The sequence below is a fragment of the Gopherus flavomarginatus genome, chromosome 14 (genome assembly GCF_025201925.1).
Source record: "Gopherus flavomarginatus isolate rGopFla2 chromosome 14, rGopFla2.mat.asm, whole genome shotgun sequence".
NCBI lineage: Eukaryota > Metazoa > Chordata > Testudines > Testudinidae > Gopherus > Gopherus flavomarginatus.
Window position 1 is genome coordinate 36,818,996 of NC_066630.1, and position 17,184 is coordinate 36,836,179.

At 42.9% G+C, this 17,184-nt stretch overlaps 1 protein-coding gene across 3 annotated transcripts; it reads left to right on the forward strand.

Annotated features, from left to right (window-relative positions):
* Positions 1–940: 940 nt before the first annotated feature.
* On the forward strand, positions 941–16,356 carry ARL2BP (ADP ribosylation factor like GTPase 2 binding protein). 3 transcript variants are annotated; one of them, XR_007769397.1, is made up of 8 exons: positions 941–1,025; positions 3,512–3,563; positions 7,093–7,154; positions 8,552–8,658; positions 10,200–10,285; positions 11,744–11,840; positions 12,311–12,527; positions 12,669–12,763. XR_007769397.1 is itself a non-coding variant. In XM_050923319.1 (7 exons), the coding sequence occupies exons 1-7, from the start codon at positions 976–978 to the stop codon at positions 12,765–12,767; spliced, it is 570 nt and encodes a 189-aa protein (XP_050779276.1). In that variant the 5' UTR covers positions 959–975; the 3' UTR covers positions 12,768–16,356. The 3 variants fall into 3 exon arrangements, 1 of the variants encoding a protein (XP_050779276.1); XR_007769396.1 differs by having other exon boundaries at positions 947–1,025; positions 3,495–3,563; XM_050923319.1 differs by lacking the exon at positions 12,311–12,527 and having other exon boundaries at positions 959–1,025; positions 3,495–3,563; positions 12,669–16,356.
* Positions 16,357–17,184: the final 828 nt, after the last annotated feature.

The window sequence follows — 17,184 nt, forward strand, 5'->3', positions numbered from 1 at the left end:
AACAAACGTATTGGAGCATGAGCTTTCGTGGGTGAATATTTAGTACTGGTTCACCACAGTAAAATTACTTAAACTGCTTCCTATGGATGGCTGAAACTGTGCTCCCAAGAAAAAGGGACATCATGAGAATTGTATCTTGTATTAAATCATGTGATTAGCAGGATACTTTGTGTTCTGCTTAAAAAATAGATTATTTTTAAAAATATCTATTTTGATTTTTCCTTTGTATCCTGTTGTGGCACGCTTGTCTTGGGTTTGCAAAAAACCTACTAACACAGTATGTCCCTGTCATCACCACTGTTGCTAAGGGCTAGTCTACATTAGAAGTGTTATATCGGTACAACTCTCCTGACAGCATAATAATAAATAATCCACCTCCGAGAGGTAGTAGCTATGGGGCCAGCAGAAGTGCGATTTTACTGAGTCCTGTGTGTTTTTTCCTTAAAGCCTGGGCTCCTGGAGTCACAGGATTAGGTGAGAATCTGAGTTTTTTTGTTTAGTTAGTAGCCCCGTTCCTGGCCCAGGAAAGTATAAGCTGCCTAACCCTAACAGCACCTTCAGTATTCGTTTAAAACCCGTGAGTGTTGGCGGAGGCGCGGAGGGGAGGGCGGGTTCAGGGCTTTCGAAAGGCTGGGGGCAGTCACCGGCGGGGCCCCTTTGTTTCCACGGTGCCAGCCGCTCCCTGTTCCTGGGCTTGGCCTGGGTGCTGCGCGGGAGGGGGCGCCGGGAGCCCAGCCCCGCACGCGCCCGTTCTCCCCGGGATCCTGCTCCCCGGCGCGAGGTGGGGACCGGGCAGCTGCTGCAGCGCGAGGTCCAGGGGCGGGGACCGCAGAGAGGCACCGCCCCCTCCCCGGCTGGGCCGGGCGTCACGCGCTGCGCAGCCCCAGCCTCGCGCGCTCATTGGCTCGGAGAGACGCGTGGAGGAAGGGAGTGTTGCCTAGGTGACGGAGGGGCGGGGCGTGCGTAACGGATTCTATGGGGAGGCCTCCCCAGGCCCGGCGAGCGCGGCGGCCCCCGGCAGCCAGGTACCGGGGGGTGGGGCCGATACCCCGGGCCAGGGCCGCGTTCACCTTCTGTGGGTCCCCATGGGGCAGCCCCGAGAGCGAGGGGGCGGCCACGCTCCGCCCCGCCCCGCCAACCCAGCGCGAGGGCCCTTGTTACAGACCGGCAGCCGCCAGCCGCACAACGGTGCCCCCGGCCCTGGGCTCTCAGCCTGTCCCTTCCCCGCGGGGGTGGGCCCGTGCCGTGCCACACAGCCCCCCCCCAGAGCCACCTGACTCCCTATGGCCAGAGCCCCCCCCGACCCACCCACAAATGCACAGCGCCTTGCACAGCACCCCCCGCCCGCAGCCCCCCGACGTCCCCTGACTCCCTATGGCCAGAGCCCCCCCAGACCCACCCACAAATGCACAGCGCCTTGCACAGCACCCCCCGCCCGCAGCCCCCCGACGTCCCCTGACTCCCTATGGCCAGAGCCCCCCCAGACCCACCCACAAATGCACAGCGCCTTGCACAGCACCCCCCCGCCCGCAGCCCCTCCCGACGTCCCCTGACTCCCTATGGCCAGAGCCCCCCCCAGACCCACCCACAAATGCACAGCGCCTTGCACAGCACCCCCCGCCCGCAGCCCCCCCGACGTCCCCTGACTCCCTATGGCCAGAGCCCCCCCAGACCCACCCACAAATGCACAGCGCCTTGCACAGCACCCCCTGCCCGCAGCCCCCCCGACGTCCCCTGACTCCCTATGGCCAGAGCCCTCCCCGACCCACCCACAAATGCACAGCGCCTTGCACAGCACCCCCCGCCCGCAGCCCCCCCGACGTCCCCTGACTCCCTATGGCAAGAGCCCCCCCGACCCACCCACAGATGCCCAGTGCCCTGCATAACACCCCCCTGCCCACAGCCCCACCACAACTACCTAGCACCCCCCACAAAACCCCCACTCCCTAGTGCCCCAACACACACAGATCCTCCCCACCCCTCACAGCCCAGCACCCCCCGTGCCCGCAGACCTACTCCCCCATGCCCTGCATCCAGGCCGCACTCACTAGCCCTGCTAGGAGGCGATTGTGTCTGAGGGGCTGAGCTGCTGGCGCAGCCAGGGCTGGTCCTGGGGTGGGGAATCTCTCCAGCCCCTTGGGAGTGTCGCGATCAGCCAGGCCAGGGTCTGCCCCGGCCAGGCTCCCTTAGGAACCTCTTGCCTGGAGGGACCCAGCCAAACCCCCCACACTGTCTCCCCAAAACTGTCTGAGACTAGCCAGGCTTCTGCACCAGTCCCAGGTGGCTCAGCTCTGGGGAGACAGACAGACCCCCACAGGTGGTGGCAAGCAGAGACTGCCCGGTGCCGGAGGTGCACTGGGGTCCATCTAGGAGAAAGAGAGAAGCTGGAGGATGAGGCCAGGAGGTGGAGCGGAGCCCTCGGCCGACCAGCGAGCAGGCCGAGAGGAGCAAATGGTGGGCGGTGGGAAGGGAGCCAGCTGGCTGGTGGGATCTCGGGGCACAGTGCAAGCAGAGCGGGATGGGGCCTGGTCCTGCCCCTCCCTCCAGATTGACAGCAGTGGGCATGTTTCTAATGGGGGAGTGGGGGCACCAGGATCATGGGCCCCGCCTGGCCTCCAGAGGAGCTCCTCATTCCCCTGCCCATCTGGTTCATGCAGTGCCCAGGAGACTGTGTTGCAGCCTGTCCTGGGTGCACAGAGCCGAGCCCTCAGCGAGCCTGGGCACAGCAGGGCTCCCTCGTCTCCTTACATAGCACTGAGCCCACAGTGAGCCTGGGCTCACTTGAGTCTCCCCGGCCAGCACACCTCTGAGAGACCCTAGCACAGCGAGCCCAGGCTCAGCACCTGCCCTGCACAACTCCAGGATCCCCAGCACAGTGAACCTGGAAGGGCTGGGTCCCCCTCTGTTTGCCATGCCAGCAAGGGCCAGTAATTAGTTTGAAAAGACCTTGTCCATTAAGCACCTAGGTGATGGCCCAGGGTAGGGTTCGCTGTGTGCTCTGGGATACACTAGGCCTGGGGTGTCTGCCCAGTCCTCAATGCCCTGGATTTATTGAACAGAATACATGGTATATGAGAACATTGAAATTTCCCAACTGGATCATACTGAAGATCCATCCAGTTCCCATATCCTGGCTCTGACAATGGCCAGTGGTGTATGCTTTGGGTGGAAGTGCCAGGTATCAACTGAAACCATTTTCCTGGGTTACGCAAATTTCTGTAGGCCCGTTCTCCTATAGTCAATGAAGGTTACTAAAGGATTCAGAGTATTAGAGAAGAAGCAGAGAATTCAATAGCCATGAAACAATATGCCTAAATGAGGTCACAAAATCCTACAAGATGCAGGTCTTGTATTTCATGATTGTCTTATGGTTAACTAGTCAATGTTCATAGATAACTCTGAAGATTTAAGCTGTGTGTGTGCTAAAAGTAATATATTGTTTAAAAAGTAAACACATTGCTGATATAGAAAATATTTTAATTCTTATCGAAAAGTTTGTTTGGTGCAACAGGTGATGCAGAAATGATGGAGACTTTAGAAGAAGAAAACTTTGGAGTGTCCATGTAAGTATAATCCAGATTCTGTATCAGAATTTGAATAACATTTTACTAGTTAAAAATAGCTCCACTGTAGCCTCTTTTTGGACAAAGAATAACAGCCCAACTTTAGAGGAATGGTTCAAAAAATATGGGAGGTTGTGATTATGGAAAAATTAACATGCCAATTATATACCTGGCAAAACAGAGAGAGGACAAATACTTATATATCTGGTTACATTTTATTCAAAATTCAAAGTGTATTCACCTGCAAAAAAACCCAGCCACATACTTGTTCAGTTTTTTTAATATTAAAATGTGATAGGCAAGCCTGCTGAGTTAAACTTGTGTACATAAAGATTTAATTAAGTTTAATAAAATCACTAGAAACTACAGAAGGGTTGTAAGGATTCTCACTTTGTAATCGTGTGCCACCTTGTTAAATAGAAAGATCTGATAACTAAATTCCTGTATAATCTTTCTTTAAACAAAAGCTAACTGTTGTAATGATTGTTTTGTTTCTGATATTTACATGGTAAGGATTTGTAAACTTGTAAAATCTTCCTAAATAAATAAATAAAAATAGAAAAGGGAAATAAACAAGAATGATGTTAGATGATATAGATGAGAAGACAGAGGCTCATGTAAGAACAATAAGAACTTCAGAACAATGTGATGCACCAGAGAGGTGATGATAACAAGTGAGAGTTTAGGCAATATTGAACTCAAAATTGCAAGAACCTTCCCTTGATACCCAGAAGGATGATAACTCCTCCTTGATCATACTGTTCTCCCAGACATTCCCCTCACTGAAGGACCAAAATAAGTATTGTGGCCCAGATCCGTAGGGGTATTTGAGTACCTAACTCCCCATTGATTTCAATGGAAGTTAGAAGCCTAATAACTTTGAGGATCTGACCCTTCAGTTATAGGGATGTCTGTATCTTCAAAATTTTTCTCCCCTGCCACCATATAATTTCTCACTTTCTCTATTACCCTGTTTACTGTGGCTGGAAGTTGTATTTGAATGTGTTCCTTGCAGAGCGTGATGAATGTAGAGATGTATTCTTACGCAGCACTATGGGCTCTGGTATTATTAATTGATGAGTGCTGTGGTTGGAATGAGTAGAAAATAGAGATTTTTTTTCTGGACAAAATATAATTAAAATTCCCCTACTCACTGCCACACCAAATCTAAAACTAATGTTTAAACTATGTTAGAACAAGCTATATAAAAATGACAGATATTTCTTCTTTCATCGGTGTAGCCCATCACTCTCATTAAAGAAAAGACTGGGAGTTAGGTATGAACATCTCCTGCTTTTGTGCATAAGTGAGAAACAATTACCCCATTGTCTTCAACCACAAATGTGATGCTAATGCTTTAGCTACAGTGTTTATAAGCTACTCTTGTTGTGGCACTCTGCCCTCTGGTGTTGTATCATGTACTCTGCCATTCCTTTGTGTTATCTCTGTCTGAGCTGCAACGGCATAATGGATGGGCTAATGGTGATAACAGCAATATCATTGTAAAAGATTTTTTTTAAATAGACAGTCTAAAGCAATATCCTTCATCCCATGAGAGAGACAGAGAGGAATTTGTATATTAATTAAGTGGGGCCTTCATTGAATGGCTGAAGATAAATATGTTAAAGAAAAATGTGCAACAAGACTTGCATTCCCAATATGGGAGAAAAACCTGTTGTGCACTTAATACATTAGAGAATGTGTTTAAGTAAAGTTCATCCCTAAAATGCCATGGTCAGGGAGAGTTTGGTATCTATGAACAAATTGCACAATATAACATTGCCGGAGGGACCCAGACTTTTGAATGCTGCTAATGTGCTTCTCCATTTAAAGGAGTGCATTTGAAAGCGAGCATATGTGTGTGTTTGTTTTTTTTTGTTGTAAAATGACAGCAGCACCATGTTTTTAGATTAAGGGATTACGAAATGTAGTTCTAAATCCCCAGTGTGGTGTACTGCATTAGAGAAATATTTAACAATTCCCATCAATTACATCATTTACCTTTGCTACACTATGAAAAATATACGCAGTCTGGCAATATATGACTGAGTGCTCCAAAGGGTCCTCTGTGGATGCATCTTGAACAGTTCCCCAAGAGTTACAACTACCTTTTATGGCTAGATGAGAGGTGGGTACTGAAATTTCGCTGTGATACAGTGTCACGGTATGGAAAAGATGGAGAACCATTGCTCTGAACAAACCTTTTAAACATCTTCTGCACCAAGAGGTTAATTACACCAACTAAGATACCCAGTAAAACAGTTCTTTCCAATAAGTAACTACCCCCTTGTCATAAACAGATAAGTAAGAGTTAATAGAACAAAACTGCTTCATATCTCTTTTGCCTGGAAGGGGTTAACGAGAACAGTGAGCCTGGCTGTCACCTGACCCGAGGACCAATCAGAGGACAGGATACTTTCAAATCTTGAGAGAGGGAAGTTTTCTGTGTGTGCTGTTAGTTTTTGGTTGTTGTTCACTCTGGGGGCTCAGAGGGACCAGATGTGCAACCAGGTTTCTCTCCAATCTCCTTGATACAGGTTCTTATAGATTCCAAATAGTGAGTACTAGATAGATAAAGCGAGTTAGGCTTATGTTTGTTTTCTTTATTTGCAAATGTGCATTTGGCTGGAAGGAGTTTTAAATGTGCATTTGGCTGAAAGGAGTTCAAATTGGTATTTTGCTGAAAAGATTTTAATTTGTACCTGTATACTTAGGCTGGGAGAGTATTTCCAGTGTCTATAGCTGAAAGACCCTGTACCTATTACATTTTAAATTTACAAAGATAACTTTTACTGTTTTTTTCTTTCTTTAATTAAAAGCTTTTCTTGTTTAAGAACCTAATTGTTTTTTTATTCTGGTGAGACCCCAGGGGACTGGGTCTGGATTCACCAGGGAATTGGTGGGGAGAAAGGAGGGAAGGGGAAGAGAGAGGCTAAATTCTCTCTGTGTTAGGATTACTGTCTCTCTCAGGGAGAATCTGGGAGGGGAAGAGAGAAGGAGGGGGAAAGGTACATTTTCCTCTCTGTTTCAAGATTCAAGGAGTTTGAATCACAGTGATCTTCCAGGGTAACCCAGGGAGGGGAAACCTGGGAGACGCAATGGTGAGGGAAAGGGTTTACTTTCCTTGTGTTAAGATCCAGAGGGACTGGGTCTTGGGGGTCCCCGGGCAAGGTTTTGGGGGACCAGAGTGTACCAGGCACTGGAATTCCTGGTTGGTGGCAGCGCTACAAGTACTAAGCTGGTAATTGAGCTTAGAGGAATTCATGCTGGTACCCCATCTTTTGGACGCTAAGGTTCAGAGTGGGGAATTGTACCATGACACCCCTTTAGTATACAGTGGAGACCTAGTGAGATTAACATCTGTTACAGGAATAAACTTTTTATTATTAAGTAAAGTTTCTGTGCAATGAGCTTTTGATAATGTGAAGTTGGGAGATAATTCCCTTCTCTGATCTGAAGGCTGGGTTATTGTGCTAATTTGTATTTAGGCTTTCATTAAAAAAATAATCTTTCCTTTCTTTGTTTTCAGCTCCTCTCCTTCAGATGCAGAATTTGATGCGGTTGTTGGGTATTTAGAAGATATTATAATGGGTAAGCTCTTGCATTTAGATATGCCTAAAAAATGAGCAGTAAAAATATTGAAAGGCAAAATAAGGATTGAACTTCACTGACAGAAGTGTGTGGAGGAGACTAGAAACCCTCTCTTCATTGATAAAGTTGTGGTAAATAAAAATCCTGATAAAGTCTCACGTGAAAACCGAGGCTTTCCATCCTCTCTGCTGTCTGTCCCTCAGTCATATGACATCCCAGTTGTTCTCTGGGTAAATGAATTGGTTTTGCTTTTTGTGTTGTAAGTAACTTACACACATACAACCTCAGGTGACAGGATCTATTGGTGCAAAGAATGCCACGAGCAGTCAGCCATTTTTTCACATCAGAAATTTGAAGTAAGAGGTCAAGCTTGAATAAAGAGGATTTACAAGATGCCAAGAGAAAGAGAGAGCTCATTGTGTTAACTAGTCATCAACCTCTTTTAAGTTAACATCTCCCTCCTTATTCATACACCTTTCTAAGAAATCATAAAGTTTTTTTATTCTCTTCTCTCTCAGCTGCTCTCCTTGTGATATGTGTAGCTGAATCTGGAGAAATGGTAACAAATTCACCGGTTTTGAGTAGGTTAATTTGTAAAAGAGATTCGAGATTTGTGAAGATTTATTTTAACACCATGTGTAAGTGTGTAATATATATTTGCACCTGTTATGATATATTAAGTGCCACTCTGCCCTTTTGCCTTCCTCCAGTTTCACTCATTGATAACTGAAAAATTGGCCTCTAAGGATTGTAGCTTTCTGCACTCATTTTCAGAGATGATATTCTTCCTAAATTGAAGAAAAATCCATTGTCTTTTTTTAACTAACGGAGGGAAGAAAAATACACTTTTTTTTTAAGACAAAAGTTTTTGTTCACTAATTACTCACATACCTGAACAAAAAACCTGATTGTTTGAAAACTAATGGCCACTTTATTAAAAGTAAAATTTAAAGAACTGCTTTAATATTGAAAACATGTGAAAATCTTTACTAGAAAAGTGGATTGTTCAAGTGGGTGCCCTAGCAGTTTTGCTGCCTTTTGCACATTCTGTCTCTTTCCATCATTAAATGTACCACACTCGTAATATAGGTCAACATGCTGCTATCCTGGTCATCCCAGCTGACTTGGCTGAAGCAGAATTTGAATTTGCAGCATTCTTTGCTGCACCAACACCTACTCTGCTAGCAGCCTCCATATATTCTCATAGATTGGTCAGAAATTAAAGCTGGCCCAGCTAACAACAGCTGTGCTGTTACCGTGACTGAGTGCGTATGTGTGGGGTTCCATGCTACAGCAGTAGGAGCTATTAGAACAGAACATTAGTCAATGTGGTTACTGTCTTGCAATGAGTGGATAAATTGAATATAACTGTATGCAATTTACTTATTGTGGCTCAGATGACGATTTCCAGTTAATACAAAGAAGCTTTATGGATAAACACTACCGAGAATTTGAAGATACAGAAGAAAACAAGCTCATCTACACTTCTATTTTTAATGAATATGTAAGAATTTTTTTTTGTGGGAGAGGGAAGGGTTCTCAGAGTGCTTAGCTTTTCTTTTAAGGTCATTGTTAAGTTCTTTTCTCCCCTCTGTTTTTAAAATATAAGTTCGATCAGAATCAAGGAAATCTAAATTATTATCTGTGGTGTCTTTGAAGTATAGCAGTAGCCTTCAAATAACAAAAAATATTCTGGAATTCTAAATTACTTTTTTCTGTTTCACGAAGGAATCTTCTACAAGTGTTTGAGAACTGCTAAAGCCTTTTGAATGGAAAGTTGATTCAGGCAGCCACTGCGTGGGGTATAGTTGTATTTAGATTAGTACAATAGGAACATAAGAATTGTCATACTGGATTCAACATCTAGGCCTGTCTCGTGTCTCTGGCAGTGCCAAGCCATAGATGCTTCAGAGGAAAGTGCAAGAAGCCCACCAGTAGGCAGATTTGGGAATAGCTGTCCACTATGAAGGTTTCATCCTAATCTCTAATAGTGACTCTGAACTTGCATGAGACTTTTCATCCCCCTCATTTAGGGTCTGGTTGTAGTTAGACTGATACACAGGGCTGTCCTTACCCTGGCACAAACTTCGCAGCTGCGTGCTACTCCAGTGGCCAGCATGGTCCCACGGCCTGCTGAGCCAGCCAGGAAAACTGCCCTGCTCCGCCCCCGCTCCATTTCCCCCCCGTCCCCCAAGCCTGCTCCTGCCCCCCACACACACACATCTGCAGAGGCCGGGGGGTTTGTAGGGTACCACAATGTCTAGGGACGGCCCTGCTGTTACATTTGGCTAGCATTTAAGGGGGAAATTATTTAATACATTCTACATTCTTCTCTAATGAATTGGTAAAAGTTCTATTGCTTAGAGGCCAGTAAAGGAAATGGGACAAAACTCTATACAAAATTAATAGACTTGTGTAGTATTTTTTTCTGGTACTATACAGTATAATCCGAACCAGTCATAATTCAAGGGATGCTGTCAAGTTGAAAATCGCACTTCTCTCTGTAATTTTTTTACTTACTATTGTAAATAACACACAAGGTTACTATAACTGAACTTAACGGAAAATAATGCTTCTGGGTATTTTTCTGTTTGCTTAATATATTTGACAGCACAGTGTAAAATCGGTTTCTCAATTTCCTTTGTATACTTAGTTTCCTTGTTGTATGGGTTTTGTACAAACAGGAGAAACAAAACATCTACAAAAGGGTCAGAAAAAGTGGTTGTAAGACCAGAAAAGTTGTTTGGAGGAGCTCAGTTATCAGTTCCTTGAAACCAGTACCTGAAACTAATTTTAACTAATTTTAAGTAAAGGGTGTTTACTGCTATAACCTGTGCATGCAAACATGCTTAAGGATGGCTCTTTGGTGGTATTGCAAAGCATTAGACTAGCATGAAAAGTGCAGAAAGTTCCATCCAATGGGATTTTTGATGCATTTTGCCTAATGAAGACAAGCCTGTGGAGAATAAGATGTAGGAGTGTGAGAACATGACACTCCTTTATAAAGTCAGCACGTGGAATTTATGATTATGTCCTCTCTTTTAGATCTGCTTAGTGGAGAAATACATAGAAGAAAAACTACTTGACAGGATTCCTGGTTTTAATATGGCTGCCTTCACCATGTCATTACAGTAAGTCTTTGGTTTGGGATATTTTTCTTGTGCTTTTCTCTGTATTAACCATTTTGTACCTGGGACCAAATTAAGATTTAATTTTTTTTCTCCCCCTTTGTGGAAGAGATTCTTGTTTAAAAAAGGAAATGTGAGTTCATCTGTACAACTCTGGTAATTCATCTCCATCCTCACGTCCACCATCCCCTGCTATTTTAGGCCTCTGGCTTGAAATGTTGTGCCAAAATGTATGGAAGGTTTGTGATAGGCAGAAATGAAGACCAGAATGAGGCTATTAAACTTGCTTTCTATTATTCCCCAGTTCAGGACTCGAAGCCTGGGGTGCAATGGCCACTTCCATTAAGCCCAGTAGGTTTTCTATACTTAGGCTGTTTCTGGAAGCTTAAGTAAATGGCTTTACCCCAATCCCTATTTTATAAAAGAATGCAATGAGTAATTCAGTTTTGGTGAAAAGTCTCTGTCTGACATTGTTGGAGGGTTACTCTCAATTTAAAGTAATTTCTGCTGTTCAACTTTAGCTTAATTCATTCTGTGGAGAATGACATTGTTAAAGGAACATATTTTCTTCTGCTGAATAAGAAAATCAATGCTATCAGAAATGGAGTCTCATGAAAAGAATAAAACTGCTTGAGAAATTTGAATAAAGCGTCGAGAAATTTGCATGAAAGTACAGTAGAATGGTTAGACCATCCATCAGTGTAAGCTACAGGGCTTTTCAATAATATTAGGAAAATTTGAATTGCTTAGAATAAGTATTACGAAAGTGGATGTGTACTGACAATCTACTTAAAGTTCAGTTAAAGTGGATAACTCCTTTGTTACTAGTGATGTCTGAAATAATTAAAAGTAAAAGCACTAAAACCCTAAGATTTTTCACTTGATTTTCTGTTAGCATTTCTCTTATCTCAGACAATGAAAATGTGGACTTAGTCACGTTTTACTCCTCTTAAAAGCAGCAAAGAATCCTGTGGCACCTTATAGACTAACAGACATGCATCTGAGGAAGTGGGTATTCACCCACAAAAGCTCATGCTCCAAAACGTCTGTTAGTCTACAAGGTGCCACAGGATTCTTTGCTGCTTTTACAGATCCAGACTAACACGGCTACCCCTCTGATACTTTACTCTTCTTAAGTGACTGATCTTTCACTGTCTGGTTTCTGTCGACTGGCACAATACTCAGATCTCTGGAATTAGGTATCAAGGGGATAGACGTAACTATATTAAAAACCTTAGGTAGATAAAATGTTGTCATGTTTGGATTGCAGACGCTACAAGGGATTATTTATTTGTTTAATAAAGCTGTTAACATTAGAATTTTAATACCTTCCTATTGGTCTTGTTTAAAACTTGATTTTGCACAACTTATATTGTGTACTAAATTTGACCTCTGAGTGCCTTTAAAATCTGATGTCATGTATTACAATTATGTTAAATCTATACATCTCCCACTTTACAGACAACACAAAGACGAGATGGCAGGTGATATATTTGACATGCTTCTCACATTTACTGATTTTCTGGCATTCAAAGAAATGTTCTTGGATTACAGAGCTGTAAGTATTTTGGGTTGTTCTGTTTTAACTAGCACAATGGTAGCTGCTTTTGTATGGCTCCTGAATTACAGCGCTGAAGGCAGTGTTAGCTCTTGGGGTGACAGCATTCATTCAAGAGATATAGGATCAAAAGGCAAATAGCCTTCATGGTGTAGCTGTTTAATAGGCTTGAAAAGCAGATCTGATAACTCTTGCAGAAAATCTGCACAAAACAGCTACCTGGTGAAATTCCTTTGTTGTACATTTCTGCATCGTTGAATACAGAATCTTTCCAGTACCCTTTCATTGTTTGGGTTTTTTTTAAAGTCCCATCCATTGCTTCTTGCAGTGGTTGTACTGCAGTTTCCCTTTCTCTCCGGGCTGGCTAGGTCTGGGGGTTTTCTTACCCTTTTCTACGTTCCTACCCACCTTCCCATCCCCAAATTGGTAACTAGGAGGGAGAAGGCATCCTGACTGGGTTTCTTTCCTAGGCCAGACCAGCAGAGAGCACACTGATTGTAGCTGTGCCTAAGTCTACCCACAGCTGGGAGAACATTAGCCAAGATACTTACACAGCAGCAGCCACTACAGTCTCTTGTTAGTTTCTGGATTCATCCACAAATAAGAGTGGGAGAAAGAGGAGGCTCAGCTGTAGATTTTACAGATCCCGGAAACCAATTATGTGCAGTTGTGGAATTATGCTGCAAGGTGCGGTAACTGTATTTGGTTTAGTAAGCAGAATGCTAATAATACCAATTATAATGTGCCTGCTTAATCTGTTAAGATTGAAAACCTGCTTGTTTCGAAACCTTACTGAGCTGAGGATTGTTTTTCCCCCCAACTTTTTAGGAAAAAGAAGGTCGAGGTCTGGATTTAAGCAGCGGGTTAGTGGTGACATCTTTAAGCAAGTCCTCAATATCTTCTTCTCAGAACAGTTTACGACATTAGTTCACAGCTGCAGATGAGTGGTGCTTCTTTCATTTGGACATTCCAAACACTACCGGCAGTGGAGGATTACACTGATAATGAAAGCTGATTGCTTCACTACATCTCACTAGGCCTGATCCTCTAAACTGCTCTTCTGAATTACTGTTATCATTGAGTGATCATAAAAGAAAATAACTCCAGCCACTCCAGAATAACTGATTTCAATACCCTGATAAGATATACGCACCAACCAATTTGGACTCTGCATTAAGGAGTTCACTAAATGGGACTGTATATGTGTTTCCTATTGGTTAAAATTACAACCCAGATATGTCACTCTCCAGAAATGTAAACTCAAAGAAAAAAAACCCACAAGACTGTAATAACCTGGATGATCATTTCACCTTTCCTGGGTAGGATGGTGACAGCTCCACCTCCTCTGACTTCCCACACTCACAATACCTTTCATTTTTTGAAAAATATCTTTTCAGTATGATTGGAAGTGCCGCAGATCGTCTGTGGGGAAGAATATGTTATGACACATGCAGAATATAGTTTGCACATATTTTAGCTTGAGAATTTCTTTCTCAGTTCTATGGTAGTTGTTGTGGGGACAGGAGAGGATCCACCAATGGGCAGATACCCAGACTCACTCTGATGAACTTGCAGAGCTCTGATGTTCAGCTTTGCATGTAGGCACCATGTAGAGAATTAACCAGGTCAAATATGTCTGTAAAACATAAGCTTTGCCTACCTTAGGAACTTTCTTACTTTGTTTTTCCACAGCGATGCAGCATTGGTGCTAGCAGGGTAGAAGGTGTGTAGATCAAGCACAGAAATTTTTACCACCACATCATCTAACTACCTAGGTGATATGTTGATTAAAGTACCTGTGCCCAGTGTATACTAGAGATATCACTATTGCTAGCAGCTGCACTGATACTGAAAAACACACTAGAAATTTGCTAGTAGAGATGTACTCAACAACTGTCTGCAATAGACTTCTTTATGAAACCTCCCACTGCTGCAACACTCTGGATGCTGCTACACCAGGCAGTAGTGACAAGGGGAGTGCTAATGTAGACAGAGCTGAGGTCCTGGTGTTCTTAGCACCATGTCATCTATGTTCTGTGAGCAGCAGGAAAAATCCCACTGTTAGCACCAGTGCAACCATACCACTAGGAGACTTCTAACAAGAGCCTAGTGTAGACAGACCAAAGCTATGGCAAATCACTGTTGTTATAACATGTTAATGTGTTGGCTGTGCAGATGGAAAACTTGTTCACCTGTTTGTGTGAAATCCTGGCTGTATTAAAGTGAATGGGAGCTTTGCCATTAATTACAAAAAGGCTGGGATTTCACCCTGAAGTTAAAATGCAGTTTTCTAACATGTTTACAAAAAAATTCCTATCCACACAGGCAAGCTTAAACCATGTTTATGTTATAATACAGTCTGGCCACAAACCTTTTCAAACTCCTCTACTTTTGTAGAGTAGACACAAACTTTCAGTATTATGGAACAACTGTAGTTTCTTAGCCTGTCCTAACCCTAAAAATACGGTAGCAAATAGCTTCATTGAGCTCAAATTTCCAGTGTAGTGTTATAACTCTGCAGTTCAGCTGTTGAAGGTGTCCTAGTATTTCTGTTAGAAACCTCCCACACATTCACTTTTTAAAAACCTTCCCCTTCAGGGTTTTGTAATTCTTCCAATAAGTTATTTACTGATCTCAGATTTGATTTGGAAAATCCACACCCTGAAGCAATCTTAAAATCACAAGAGGAATCCTTTGTTGTTTTCACAAGCCAGTAGTTTTTACTTAGAAATCTCTATGAATGTGCTGTAGAGAAGGAACTGCATTATCCCAAATGCTGCTTTTGAATGCTTGTTGATTAAAAGTAATTCTCTTGGATTTCTACTTTATTGAACATCAAACAAGCTAAACTTAATTCTCTTTGCAATGAAAGGCTAAACTAAATCACTTTTTTATACTGTGCTAGTGTAACGTGGACATTTGTTAAATATATTAGTTACAGTATAATAGTTTTAAAGGTAAATTCCTAATCCTGCAGACAGAGCCCTGTGGTGAAGCTCGATATAATGAAGTCAGTGAGACCGTGTGTAGGCTTGGTGTCTGCCCACATAGATCCAATTGCAGGATCAGAGTCTAAAGATGTGAGGGAGAGCATCATCTGGTGTAAAATGTCATAGCTCCATTGATAACAATGATAGCTTACACCAGCCTATGCTCTGCCCCCAGAAGATGTCTGTGTTTCCCATTTTGCTACAAGGCTTTTCCTACCATCTCTGCCATAAAGATCAGTATTTCCCAGGGGTATGTAATCTGCCAGTCAAGACCACACAGGTACTTTGGGACAAGGAGATGAGAGAGATTCTGTTAGGTTAAATGTCTGGTCCAGGCTGAATGCAGTTCCCCCAGCTTTCCTACGAATCTGTTGGAGGAACTGCTGTACAGTCACTAAAGAAAATACTGATGGTTTAAAGACAGGGCTTGTAGAAGATTTGAATCAGACTATTCTTTTCATTTCGGTCTATGAGCTAGAATTCTTTTGTCAGTGTCATCTTTTTACACATGTATTATATTGAAATTGTTTTTGTATTGGGAATAGATTGTGTCAGATTTTAAAAGAAAATCCTACTGAAACATTTTTAACAATTCGTTGTTCAGTGTTGAATTGAAATAATTGATTAAAGTTACAAATGTGAATGCTCTTGTAGTTGAACTAGGGATGATTGGGAAAGTATTTATTCCTTTATTGTTACCACTGCTCAGATTATTCCTCATTTGCAATGATGGAAATGAGCATCTCAAAACAATTCTCGTCCAAATGTAGTGATTTTATAGCTTGGTGACTTGTAATGTCAGAGCCTATTAGGTACATCTTAGGGTGGTTTTTATCTGGATGTGGAATTTTTGAAGTGTTCACTGAATGCCAGGGTAGTTAAGTTCACTGTCTGTAACACAACTTGTGTGAGCTCTCTTTCCCTCCTCTTTTCTGGTATATCTGTACTGTGAACTTTACGCTCTAATCTCACCAATCCATTTTTCAGCTAGCCTTTGTAATTTAGTGTATTGTGTAAAAGGGCAATAGAAAACTAATTCGTGTTTATAACTGCGGGTTGCTGGTTTGGTTGTATGCAGAGAACTATGGTTGTAGTTATGAGAGCTGATTAGTCTGTACATATTACATGTGTGCAGGGTATACATCTGTTGATTGAAACAGTCTTCACATGGTACTCCTCACGTATAAAAGCTGAGCTAAACCTATGTTAAAGTTTAGCATGTTTCTGATCCAAGCCTTTTTTATAGTTCAGCTGTTAAATTCCCAACCCTGTTGTCATGTATTTCAATGGGAAAACCCCACAGACTTCAATGGGGCACCACTGGGACCTAATACTTTTTATTTTTACTCCCTGTTGCCATGAGTACAATTTCTGACCAGTGTGTGTGCCCGTTTCTGCCCTGCATGTTTCTATACTCTAGTATCTTCATTATTGTCCATCTCTATACCATTCATGTAACTAGAGTCTCTGATTTTCTCTCTCATGCAGAGCTTTTTTAAAACACATTAAATTTCTACATACAAATGGAGTATCTCTGTGCAAGTCTGATTTACTTTTCAGAGTTGAATATTTTTCTCAAACAAATGCAGAGAGTTGTTTGTCTCTAAAGAGATTTTATCTTAACTTTTTTTGAGGGATTTTTTTTTTGAGGGATTTTTATCCTGAAACTTGGAGTCAATTTAGAGCTGGAGTCAACTGCATATAGAAGAATGACAGAGCTTGGTCTAAACAGGTAGGAAAATAATGTTTAGCTATTTTCCCTGTAAGTGAGAGAGTAACCCAAACTATATTTAAGCTTTTAAAAAACCCTGAACAAGCAAAGCGTATCAAAGAAAAGCCAGGATGATGTCTGTATCTGATTGGGTACCAATGCCATTTTCAGGATTTCCTTCTCTCCCACTTCCACAAATCCCTTAAAGACTGGCCACATCCCCTGCTGGTGTGAATTGGCATAACTCCATTTAAGTCAATGGAACTTCTGCAGTTTCCCCAACTGGAGCTCTGGTCTCATGTCTTCATTGCCAGATCACCCACAATGTTACCTTTTTTGGAGATCACCTCCAGCTAAGGGGGTGCGGCTTAATGATTTGAATCTTCTCCCCAGTTCCATGGGACCAGATTTCACCCAAAATATTGATATCCGTGGCAAAACTCCCACTGACTTTAGTGGGGCCAGGCTTTCACCGTCTCTGTCTAAGGTAGGAAGCATGACAAACCTGTGACTTAACTCTAAATATTAAAGCAGCGTTGGGCAAACCCAATGCATTTGATAGCCATACACTTGGGACCAGATTCTGTGGGTGTGGGGTGGTCTTGGTGGCCTGCAATATACAGGAGGTCAACAAGATGATCTA